This window comes from Apiospora phragmitis (assembly GCF_038363925.1).
Source record: "Apiospora phragmitis strain CBS 135458 chromosome Unknown utg000007l:2111988.0-4706623.0:1.0-2598199.0, whole genome shotgun sequence".
NCBI lineage: Eukaryota > Fungi > Ascomycota > Sordariomycetes > Amphisphaeriales > Apiosporaceae > Apiospora > Apiospora phragmitis.
Genome location: NW_027117406.1, coordinates 2,495,625 through 2,507,707, shown reverse-complemented (window position 1 = coordinate 2,507,707; position 12,083 = coordinate 2,495,625). Strand labels below are relative to the sequence as shown.

The 12,083-nt window shown below is 54.7% G+C and overlaps 4 protein-coding genes across 4 annotated transcripts; all 4 read left to right on the top strand.

The window, feature by feature from the left end:
• Positions 1 to 2,438: 2,438 nt before the first annotated feature.
• PG994_008386 (beta xylanase) lies at positions 2,439 to 3,433 on the top strand (the record flags this gene model as incomplete). Its single annotated transcript, XM_066859795.1, has 3 exons — positions 2,439 to 2,543; positions 2,623 to 3,090; positions 3,191 to 3,433. The coding sequence occupies 3 exons, from the start codon at positions 2,439 to 2,441 to the stop codon at positions 3,431 to 3,433; spliced, it is 816 nt and encodes a 271-aa protein (XP_066715282.1).
• A 623-nt stretch (positions 3,434 to 4,056) lies between these two features.
• On the top strand, positions 4,057 to 7,312 carry PG994_008385 (uncharacterized protein; the record flags this gene model as incomplete). The annotated part of the gene is made up of 4 exons (XM_066859794.1): positions 4,057 to 4,248; positions 4,319 to 6,175; positions 6,222 to 7,045; positions 7,234 to 7,312. The coding sequence occupies 4 exons, from the start codon at positions 4,057 to 4,059 to the stop codon at positions 7,310 to 7,312; spliced, it is 2,952 nt and encodes a 983-aa protein (XP_066715281.1).
• A 1,005-nt stretch (positions 7,313 to 8,317) lies between these two features.
• Positions 8,318 to 9,732, top strand: PG994_008384 (uncharacterized protein; the record flags this gene model as incomplete). Its single annotated transcript, XM_066859793.1, has 5 exons — positions 8,318 to 8,625; positions 8,712 to 8,734; positions 8,776 to 9,197; positions 9,259 to 9,299; positions 9,393 to 9,732. The coding sequence occupies 5 exons, from the start codon at positions 8,318 to 8,320 to the stop codon at positions 9,730 to 9,732; spliced, it is 1,134 nt and encodes a 377-aa protein (XP_066715280.1).
• A 626-nt stretch (positions 9,733 to 10,358) lies between these two features.
• Positions 10,359 to 11,747, top strand: PG994_008383 (uncharacterized protein; the record flags this gene model as incomplete). The annotated part of the gene is made up of 6 exons (XM_066859792.1): positions 10,359 to 10,514; positions 10,583 to 10,687; positions 10,737 to 10,844; positions 10,908 to 11,080; positions 11,186 to 11,404; positions 11,516 to 11,747. The coding sequence occupies 6 exons, from the start codon at positions 10,359 to 10,361 to the stop codon at positions 11,745 to 11,747; spliced, it is 993 nt and encodes a 330-aa protein (XP_066715279.1).
• Between the last annotated feature and the right edge of the window lie 336 nt (positions 11,748 to 12,083).

Here is a 12,083-nt window from a genome sequence, read left to right as displayed (position 1 = left end):
TGATTGGATAACTTCCCGTTGGCGTACATAGATTGGCCAAAGAGTGACAGGTCACGGAACTTTGTCGCTTACCGTAAATGCTCGTCTGCAGCTGCTGCTCTCTGGCAGACTGAATAAGCGACGACCCTCAACGATACTAGTTCAGACCGGAATCGCTGGATGCGGCGAACTTGTAACGCAGACTACGTTAGCTACAGCACGTCACTCGGGAATAATATTATCAAACGAACAAAATATACGCGTCCATCTGACCTCATCTCTCATGCATTCACTGCACAGCGAGATTGATGGCCATTCGGTGTCGGAGCAGAGTAGAAGAAGCGCTTCGAGTCGAGGGGTCCTTCGAGGTCACGACCGCAACCCGGGGACCCCGACCAGGGCCAACAACGCCAAGGCCACGGCATGGTCCGTCCAATCACCATCGCAGATTCCCAATTCACCCTTCTGCTCAATGTTCAATGTCACCTACCCCGGGACGATCAGACGTTTCTGCCTTGGCGTCCGATCTCATCACGCTATTCTCCTTCTCTTGACCACTCCGATAATAGCCCTCCGTATTCTGCTCCGTTCTCCGTACGTTCTCGTTCCACCAGAGGAGCACTCCCAAAAAGGCCGCCATTTGAAACGTCAATTGCGCGGCGCCTCTCTTGTCCCGCGGGTGCGGATTGACCAGCAAAAATGATCGGCGCGCGATGCGAGCTTGGCCAGATCCGATACGCGGCCATCCAAAGGTGATCCAATTCAATCCAATCGTCTATCGTGAAAATCCCCCGTGGGATTGACTACCACTAGTGTCGGGGAGCCAAGATTCCTTTCTACATAGGGACCCAGTCCTAGTCCTGACCCCAAACAGGGTGGTGATGGATGTTTCCGTCCCCGCTTGCATTGGCCAGAAACGGTCCTCGCAAAATGCGCCCCCTTCTTGACCAGGAAACAACTGAGCCGGCTTGAAGAACAACGGATCGAGCCAGTCTTTTCTATCTATATAACCGCCGATCGAATCCCACCAGGCTGTGTCCCATTTTCAATGCCTTTACCGCTTATAATCTCAACGAAGGGCTGAAACGGGACATTGGACCTGCTCGAATCAAGCATCTGCACATCGCGGACGACAACGTGCTGGTATCCAGTGGCTATCAACCCTACACAGCCAGTATGCTATATTTATAATCCATGCATCTTCTCCAGCGTTCGTCAGCGTCCGGCAGAACACCATGGAACTATCCAGAGCCGCAGTAGGACTGGAGATCAGCTCGTGAAGATGTGATGATCGCGACACGCACTGATGGACGGATGCCACTATGCAGCACTTGGTAGTCACATGCCTTTTCTGTGCATACATATTGTCACATCTCAGAGCTGCTCTCCAGAGCACTCTTCTTTTACTCTTCTATCAACCCATTGCTTATATTCCATACGTCCTATGTTGGTACCAACATTTGATAAGATTAAGAGGGCAGTTTGAGCACTAGAACACTACTGAGATAGTATCGTGCGTCTGATAGCATGCTGACATTCTACTTGAATGGGCGAAAATTTCGATACAGATATCAGTCCAGGGCCTCTTGCAGTCTTCCCTCAATTATCCCCAAGGGTGGTGCGCCGACAAGGTAACAGTAGACGTTTCGCGTATCGGTATGGGTCAGAGCATTATAGACAAGAGATGCAGTAGAACGTCGGTAATCGAAGACGGCACATTTGCCCAATTAACATGACGTAGACTCCGGCGGGCCGTTACTACACAGCATGACACCACTAGCACATTTCGATACGTAATTAATAGTAATGCCAACGGGTAGCCACCTGGCACGCACCGGCTGCACTTGGCGGAGGAATCTGGTCCCACGAGTGATGTTCACCAGGGACACAGCGATGCGTTGCAATTCCCCAAGGAAAAGCATAGAGATGCAACCGTAGATCGCGGTCATCAAATCTCCGTTTGGCCCGAATCGCCTTATACCCGTCGCAACTAAGCGGGCCAAGACAAGACAAGACACTAGGGTGGTCACGCCAATCTATACCGTGCACGCTTTGGTTACACATTGGGAATAGTGACGCCTTGGCGCAATTAAGACGGTTGAAAGGGTCGCCGGCGCTCATTGGTGGACATAGCCGTTGGATGCTAGAAATCTGGGGTAATCCATGGAAGATGCGCATGTCGAGCCATCTAACTGCCGATTGCCAAGAGATTTAGGGTTTGGCCAAACCACGATGCGTTCATCTACTGCACCCGCCGGCCCGTCCTCGTAAGCGAGCTCCAGGAGAAGGGGGAAATGCAATATATAACACGGGCGATCGCCGCGATATCGTAGATCTCGTTCGATTAGTGCGAACCATCAACCAGGGTCAACACCATTCTTTATTAACCTTCTTCATTCCACTCGGGACGAACCATCTGATTACTGCTCCTTCTTGCTTCACCCCTTTCTACCTTGACCATGAAGTCCAACGCCATCGTAATCGCTGCCCTCGCAGGTGTGGCTTCGACCTCCCCCGTGGACACGAGACAGAACGGAGGCGGCGATGGCCCCTTCGGCCCCGGTGTATGCATTTTCCCTCCCCCCCTTTGACACTGCAGCAAACTGAGAGCTAACATTGTACCCCCTTCTTCCGCATGCATAGACCTACAAGACCGAGAGCAGCCTGCAGCAGCATACCATCTACATGCCCACCAAGTCCACCGGCGACACCAAGCTGCCCGTCCTGGTCTGGGGCAACGGCGCCTGCAGCGCCGACGGCCGCAGCAACGTCCAGCTGCTGCAGCAGATCGCGTCCTACGGCTACCTGGCCATCTCCTCGGGCGGGCCCGGCCAGCAGGGCAGCACGACGGCCAAGATGATGACCGACTCGATCGACTGGGCCGTCGCCAACGCCGGGAAAGGGGCTTACGCTAATGTGGATGCGACCAAGATCATGGCCGCCGGGTTCAGCTGCGGCGGTACCGAGGCCTATGCCCAGATCTGGGACTCGCGCGTGTCTACGGTGGGCATCTTCAGCTCGGGGCTGCTCGATAACCAGACTGCGGCCAGCCACTTCGACAAGCCGATCCTCTTCGTCCTCGGTGGACAGAGCGATATTGCCTATGCCAACGTACGTGTCATCTCTTTTTACTGTGATTCTTCTTTCATCTTGAGGGAGTCTCTTAGCTATAGTGAGTCCAATCTGACTCTGACATCTCTTGCACACACAGGGCGAGCGAGACTACAAGAACCTCCCCGCCAACACGCCCGCGTGGAAGGGCAACATCAACGTCGGCCACGGCGGCACCCTGGGCGACCAAAACGGCGGCAAGTTCGGCAAGGCCGGCCTGAACTGGCTCCAGTACGTCTTCCGCGGCGACGCGCAGGCCAAGGCCTACCTCGACGGCGGCTACAAGGCCGACGGCTGGGCGGTCGAGACGCACGCCTTCGACCAGCTGAAGCCCAAGGTCTAGAGAGTGACAGTGACAGACTCTATGGAGAGAGTATGGTGCCCTGCTGTGTTGGTTGGATGGTTACTATCGGGCTGGTGGGCATATTCTTATTCATCTTGTATATACCGAGCCGAGAGGTTCTTGTTCATATTAGTGTCGACATTGCACAAATCAAAATCATATCAGGCCTGCACATCATCTGTTTCCAGCACGCCCTCTTTTCGAATTCGCTTCCGTGGACATTTATGAGGGGCGTCATCTCACGAGGGCAGTTTACGTCATATGGCAGGTATTTTCTGAGTGCTGGGTTTAAGAACCACGTAAAAATGTTGTTGGCATTGTAGAAGAGCGATAATTATCCTTTGTCTAGTGGTGACTACCGTTTTAGTCCACAGATGAAAGAGGAAGTAGCCTGCGTGATTGGCTTTGTTCTGCGTTTTGCATGGGTTGAAAGGATAATAACAATAGAGCAATAACCCTTTGGGAAGCCTGGAGCTCGTTCTTTGTCAATCCTGCAACGGTTCGGATATTCCGTTCTCAACCCTGCTTCCGAAGCATGTGGGCACCTGAACTCTGATTACATGTCTGATTTCTAGTTGGCTAATACTTTGGAGTCCCCCCGTCAAGGCTTCCCTACGACCAAGATGCAGGCGGATGATGTGGAAGATATCAGCGGGTACATCTATGATGGCTACGGCTTAGTGTCGATTGGTAACGTGCTAAACCTACGGTATGAGGTGGTCGATAAGCTGGGCCATAGCGACTCCGCCACGACATGGCTATGCTGGGTCGGAGGCACCGCCTTCAGTCAGAAAGTGGCTTGGGTGGCCGTCAAGGTGTTCAAGTCAGGATGCTCTTCGGGACAGTCATTAGGTGTAGCGAAGAGGAAGATACTTGAGTGCAAAGGGGGGGCGGGAGGAAGACTGGGCTGCGGCCCACGTCGGCATGCCCATCGAGGAGTTCAGTTTCGAGGACATGCACGGCACGCACCGGTGCCTTGTCATGCCATTGCTAGGACGCAGGCTCGAGACGCTGGAGTGGATCGATGGGCCACCCTTGAAAAAATACCTGCACGAGACGGCGCTGGCTCTGGAATACCTCCATCGCCATAACGTGGCCCATGGCCAAGTTGCACCACGGAACATACGCTTCCAGCTGGAAATCCAAGATGCCCACGTCCGCAACCCCAAGGAGATGAAACAGGTTCTGGGCACAGAGGAGCGCATACGAAGAACGGCCGTACAAGTGCCGCACCTTCCGCCTTACCGGGTCCGTCCAGCCGACCTTGGGAAGCTCGCCCGCACAGGCCGGATCGTCCTATATCCTCACTCCGGCAAGCCAGCAAAAGCCGTCGGCATACCAGATTGGTATTCCGCTCCCGAAGTCTTACTCCGCCTGACAAGGGACCAACCCGGGGGCGACGTCTGGAGCTTCTGCTGCACCATCCTGGACGTCTACGCCAAGTGCAGCCTAGGGCTCGCGGAGGTGGACTCGGTAGACCACTACTACGACCACGTCAAGATCCTGGAGCGGTTTCTGGGCCCGCTCCGCCCGCCGCTGTGCTACAACATGGACGACGATGGGAACGAGTTGGCGGAAGGTGGTCCGCGCGGCCGCTCGTGCGAGACGGAGGACGAATACGAGATTTGGACACTGGGGCGCATCTTCCCGCCCTGGACGACCCCGCTGAAGGCCCTGTTGGGTTCCGTCCGGTTCCGGGACGAATTGGAGACGCACCGGGCCCTGCCGGAGCCCGAGGCGGAAGCGGTCAGCACGCTACTCGCATCTGCACTCTCCTATGTAGAGTCGGAACGGTCTATCCAAACTGTTTTGGAGTCGGGATGGTTCGCTGACGTAGGCTCGAATAGCTCGGGACACCAGGTAGTGGGGAACGCGGGATCGACAAGTCTAGGAGAGGATGACGCATTCAAGTACGTGAAGAAGAATGCCGAGGAAGTTGACGAGCAAGATCCCGACGTGACATATGATGAAGAGTCCCTGGGGCCGCCGGAGAGCAGCCAGCCACAGATAACGAAATATGCGAACCCTCTGTTGGAACTCATGCCTTTTGAAGAATGTTGCTACGATGATATTCTGGAGCTGTTTCATATCACCCGTCATGTCATGATTCCGGCGTGCGGGGAGTTTATCACGAGAAGACAAGACCCGGAGTGCCCAGATAGACTCCCCGCCTCGATGATCGAACACGAGAAGAAGCGCCTCAAGGAGGCCAGGAAGCGGAGACTGGATACCAAGAGGGGAAGCATCGACCACCTTCTGGATCTTGACCCCGTAAACCACCGCGTCTTGGACCACGACGACATCCTCGCGCTTTGCCAAGCCTACCGAGACCACGGCGAGTGGTCGCTCGTTCGCGTACGACAACACATACTTCGCACCTACACAGAGACCGTCTACTACGACGACAAGTCGGCGCTCGAGATCGCCATGGAGAAGGTGAACAGTGTACTCTTCGAGTACGCGAAGTACAGGGCCGAGAGGGTGGTCTTCTACCGCCGGGAGCTCCCGGACGCCGCGGCGACGCCGCTGGGGCAGGAGATGCTCCGGGAGTTCCCGGATCTGCTAGGCAGCGAGTTGGATCTCGACGAGCTGTTGCCAAGCCCCAAGCCAATGCTAGCGAGCAGCATCCTGACAAACGAGGACGCACGCGTTGCGCGGCCCTCGTATGGCCGAAGCCTTACGGATCGGAGCTTTCCTATCCAGAAGGGACCTCCTTTGGATGAGCTTCCTCCTGTCAAAGATGTCCGAGGGGGGCCCATCTATTGTAGATACTGAAGAGAGCTCTCAGGCATGTGGCTCTGCAGAGGATGACCTTCCCACCGACAGTCCTGATCAGGCAGTTGCATTGAACACTTCATTTTCCCCGAAGTCGTCACCCGGGAAGCTCCAGAAAGCTATTGACATGCTAAAATATCGGCTGCCGCTTGCTGAAACCCAAGCTGAAGCCTACAAGACTCCACTGTCCGCGTCCACGGAAAGTTCACCGACAGATCCGAGTCCAGATATCTTGCGTCTCCTCTTCCCGGAAGCGGGCAACACTAGTCCGGCCAGCGTGGTAGCAACCGAAGAACGTCGCCCAACTGCTCGCGAGATGGAGACCGGCACGGACACGTCGGGACAAGAACAGCTTCTCCCCTCCAGCCACGGTCTCATCGCGCCGCTTCAAGCCGCCTCCGAGACCCCACTGCCTGCGTCCGCAGACATTTCACTGAAGAGTCCGGGTCCAGATATCTCGAAGCTCTTCTTCACGGAAGCGAACTACAAGAAGGTAATGGTGGAGGCGATTCTGGATGATGTCAAGACCTTCCTGTCGACCTTCGAAAGCTGCCTGGGGCGGTATCTGCGGAAGCAGATGGCGAAATTCATAGCAGGCGAATCAACGGTTTTGTATATGGTGGCAGGATTCGCTGCTGTCATCCTCGTCTTTATCGTCGCACTATTTGTCGCTGTACTTCTACGAGTGCGGGGCTCGTCGTTGACGACGGGGGAGTCCGTCGCGAGCGCGGCGGGCGGGTTCGAGACGCTGGAGGGGCGGTTCCGGGCCCGGGTGGTATCGCCCTACTCGGAGCTCTACGAAGGCCTGCGCAAGGCTGGCGGAAATTCCACTGGCCGGTCTTGGAACATGACCGGGACGGAGGGGAGAGCACGATCATGGGCTACTTGGTCACTCACTTTTCGAGGATGCCGTAGTCCTCCGATGGCACGTCATAGTAATGTTCATTGAATCTTCCGGTATTTTATTCCCGCCGCTTGTGGGATCTCTTATCCCATAGTTCCCGTGCGGACTAGTGACCAAATAGGGATATTATCTTCGTTGTTTGCGGTACGACGAGTCGCGGACCCGAAGTTATGGCGCCCGTGGAGCGACGACATGATTGAGAAGGAAAAGCTAGACTCATCCGATATTCATTCATTCATTCTCGCTCCGCAGCGTAGTCCGAGGAGTCTTATTGGTCGGGTGGTAATTAGATTCTAGCGACCCTGATCGAGGGTGCATTAGTGTCACGCAATGATCGAAGCAATAGCAGGACCCTGGACCCTTTGATTCAGTCAACCGTCATGCTATCAGTATCCTTGATTCAATTTTACCCACAATTTGCAAATCAAGCCAGCGGCCAGCATAGATGGAACACTAATAATGAAGTGTTTACCGTCAAACGTGAGGCCAGCTTCCATTCCAGGTAATGACATTGGCATTTCTTCACCTCGCTCTACCGCATGCATTGGTTATTCCTATTACCGAAAATTATATGACCGACCCGGGGATACCCGCAAAAATCCCCGCAAGTGGCGAGGGAAACTCAATTGGCCCTGAGGTTTCAAGGAGTCAATGACAAAGACTTTCTACGTAGTAGCTTTTACTGTACCGCCCGCTTGGCACACCCTTTTCGACGGAGCCGAATATGACCAGGGAGCCCCCTTCCGGTCTTGCTCGTTTCCGATGATGAGCTTTGAATACGGGGTGCTCGATAGGGGACTTTGGTTTTGCGAGACGCATTACAGAGCGGTGCTAACCTTCGAAATGAGACTAGAAGCTTGCAAGCAGCCTTTAGTTTTCATCCGTGCTGGGGGGGATAGTTTAGTACTTCGAACCCCAGCCATATCATTTCTTGCAGCAAGCGAGTCAAGTAGCCACGTTCAGATGAACTTTGGTCCGTGGGTTATGGGGAAGTGCTGACAGGTAGGCCGCTTCCCCTCCCCGAGCTCACTGAAGGGAATATTGCATCGTGCTTTTTTATTACTGAATCACCCCAACCGTCCATCTACATCACTCTGTTTCCCCAACTTCTTCTTACCACTGGCACAGTTTTCGCGTTGGAAAAAACAAACCGATAGGGGCGAAACCACCATGACCCCCGCGGAGCAGCAACCCCTTCCACTGCAATGACCTGTGAGAAGGCGAACGTGTACTTGAATGCGACCGAGTCCCAGGCACGCGGCTTCCTCGTCCCGCCATGGTACCAGAGCGAGCAGCCCAACGAGCTGGGCCTCCGGATCGTCTGGCTCGTCGCCGGCCTCACCATCCCGCTCGCCGGCTTCACCTGCATCAAGGCCACCAAGCACTCGTGGAGCAGCTACAAGTCGAGGCACGTGTGCAACCCCTACATCATCATGGTCTGGGCCGTGTGGATGACGAGCGTGGGCATCAGCATCGCGTCCTTCCTCTTCCTGACGGGGATTGCGCCGCCTAGGTAAGGAAAGACCTTGCAAGGGTGGTCTTCGGAAAACTTATCAGGGGTCGGATGATGTGCTGACATGGCTGTTTTGGTTGTCGCAGCTTTTGGACTTTCTTCGCCATCCGTATGTTGACCCCTCCCCCTGATATATCGCCCTTTTCAAAGTAAACGAACCTCCCGCGATGATGGCCCAAGAACTGACGGTTGGGGTGCGCGCTACAGTGCTCTTCTGGCTCATCCAAATGCAGTGCATCCTCCAGATCGTGGCAAACCGGGTATCGGTGCTCATGGCCTCCCAGAGAGAATCCAGGAACATCAAGCTCGGCATACTCTTGATCATGACCTTCCTGACCTTCTCCGTCGCCTGCACCTGGATGCCGGCCCGGCTGCAGATATCGCCTTACATCATCCACGTCAACGACATCTGGGACCGGGCCAGCAAGGCCCTCTTCCTGTGCACCGACCTGTCCCTCAACGTCTTCTTCCTCAAGACGGTTTCTAAGAAACTCATCTCGGCGGGCCTGACCAAGTACAAAATCCTTTTTCGGTACAACGCCTGCATGATATGCATATCGATGTTGATTGATGTACGTTCATTCCCAGGTCACTCCATTTGCGTTGGGGAATACTGATCATATTTCCATGCAGGCTTCCTACATCGGCGTCATGTCGCTTCAATCGCCCGTGACGTGAGTGTCCTTGTGCCTCAGCCTCTATCTTATGCATTCCCGTCCCGTCTTCTAACCCTCGACTGGCTCTAATCCTGTGTGGTGGCTCATCAGGTACTTCCAATTCAACCCCCTGGTCCTCCTATGGAAGCTTTACATCGAGCTCAACCTGGCCGAGCTCATCGCGAAAGTCGTCCACGCGTCGAAGCCCCGCGAGGTGTCCAGGGCGTTCGAGAACCAATGGGGGAGCAAGATGGAAACCATCGTGTCCGCGAGGCGCATGCCGCTCACGGCGGACTTTGAAGCGGAGAAGGGCAATAGTACTGTGGACTCGGCCAGCGAGAGCCTGCCCCCGGAGAACGGCATCATAAAGACGGTCGAGCTGCAGGTGATAATTGAGAAGCGAACGCACGATATGGTGGGGGATGTGGAAGATGGTCTGGCTTTTATGTGAAGAGACAGGGGGGTCACTGTGTTGAGCCAAAAGTGATATTAATGTGGAAGACTAACGAGAACTGAAATGGAAATGCGAAATGAAAACATGGCTGCACGCTTGAATGCTCGATGGCCCCGGATGCTTCACGGTCGAGAAACCACTGTCGATCTTCACGTGCAGCGGCTTCCTCATCCTAGGACCAACGTGTTCCACGACCACACTGCGGCTATTATCCCCGGTTATATACCAACTGCAGATGGTGGTAGCAATCACCCCCTTGCCGGCTCTTCGATGAACCCCCACCCTAATCGGCGCCTGCTCCGGGGCATATCCATATTAGCCTGGCCACCCCCTCGCGCGCATGGCAGTTGTTTGATAGCAAACATGATAATCTAGGGGTTTAATTTATGTTCTGATGACCCCTCATCGCACGCTTCAATCGGTGGATCTATCTTTTGTTTATCATTTATGTTTCATCATCTTTTCTTACTCCTAGAATAAGTATTTAGGAAAACCCAAGTAGCCATCGCGGTTGGTGGAATACAGCCTTAACCAGCCTCTCTCTAGTATCTGGTCGTCTCGACATCCTTGAGTTGCATTAAACACGACAAGAGAATATTTTCCGTCTTATTCAGCTGCTCACCATGCGACCAACGGCCAGCGCGCTACTCGCGCTTGCCGGGCAGTCCTATGCTGGTCTGATTCGAATGGGTTGCTCACAGCTTAACATCCAGCGAATCGACCCTCTGGTGACACCCGGCGTGGCCCCTTCGCCACACATGCACCAGCTCATCGGAGGCGTACGTATTTTATCCCCGGGCCCCAGACCACTGTGTGTGATAGAAGAGATTGACGTGTTTGTTCGCAGAACTCCCTGAATATCACCATGGACCCTTCCAACCACGACCTCCCCTCCTTGTCTATGTGCACCTCCTGCCAGGCGGTGGATGACTTCTCCAACTACTGGACCGCGGTGCTCTTACTTCCAGGCCCGGAACGGGACCTTCCACCGGGTCTCACAGTTGGCGCCGCTGGGGTTCGAGGGCCAGACGGGAGGCATGACGGTGTACTACATGACGGGCCAGCTCGCCGACCTGAACCAAACGAACAAGGCGACCGCGTTCAAGCCAGTAAGCAATGGTGTGTGTGTGTGTGGCACAGTTTCAGTGACTAATGATTATCTTCATGGTCAGGGGTTTCGCATGTTTGTGGGAGACATTAACGCCAGGACTTTGGAGGAGGCCCTGCCGTATCGCCAACTCACCTTCACCTGTTTGGAGGAGATGTCTACCCGGTGGCCCGAGACCAAGTATCTCCCCACAAAGCCCTGCCCAGCCGGGATCATGGCCAACGTCCGGTTTCCCACGTAAGTCTTGACATCCACTCCCCTTCTCCTCCGCCATGGTGAAAGGATGATGCGGCGCAGGAAGTTCTCGTGGCCACACTATTGATGATACATTCATTTATTCAGTTGCTGGGACGGCGTCAATCTGGATTCCCCAAACCACATGGATCACGTCTCGTACCCCGAAAGCGGCACATTTGAGTCGCAGGGACCGTGCCCCTCGACGCACCCCGTCCGGCTGCCGCAGCTGATGTACGAGGTCGTCTTCGACACGAAGCCGTTCAACGACCCGGCCGACTGGCCCGAAGACGGGTCGCAACCCTTCGTGTGGAGCTTCAGCGACAAGTGAGTCTCCTCTTAACGCTTCTCATGCAGGCTGCAGGCTGCCACCTGGCGAAGGTGAAGTATGGAGGAAGCGCTCAACCCAGAATGTTGACAATGATGGCTCCGGCTTAGGACCGGCTACGGCACCCACGGTGACTACGTCTTCGGCTGGAAGGATGACGCGCTGCAGAAGATCATAGATGAGCGATGCTACGTCGACTGCAAGACGATGAAGACGCAGAGCATCGAGCAGATGAAGGCTTGCACATTGGAACCGCAGGTGGTCGAGGATATCGATGGCTGTAAGTCCAGATCCCAGATTGTCCCGCACCGCGACCCCGTCGTCGTCCCACAGCTCAATTGACATCGCGTGCAGGGGTCAAAGAGATTCCTGGGCAGAATGCGGGTATGCAAAACCCTTGATATCGTAGACTGGATGTGGGTATCTGCTTTTCGGTTCTGAGGGAAGCTCAGTCTATCGTGGCAGGCTAAGTAAGTAAGTAGGCAAGCTGTCTATATGACATGTGTGGTGTTGATCAGTTTGGTGATACGATGCACGGCGGGTGCTACCTCAACTGCAGGCGCGGGACCAGGCACAAGCACTGGCGAAGGTTAACCAATACTCCTAAGCCGTATTTGCCGTAATATCTAAATCATGGTTTACATTGGGTCCCAATCCAATGCGCATTGTGTTTCGGTG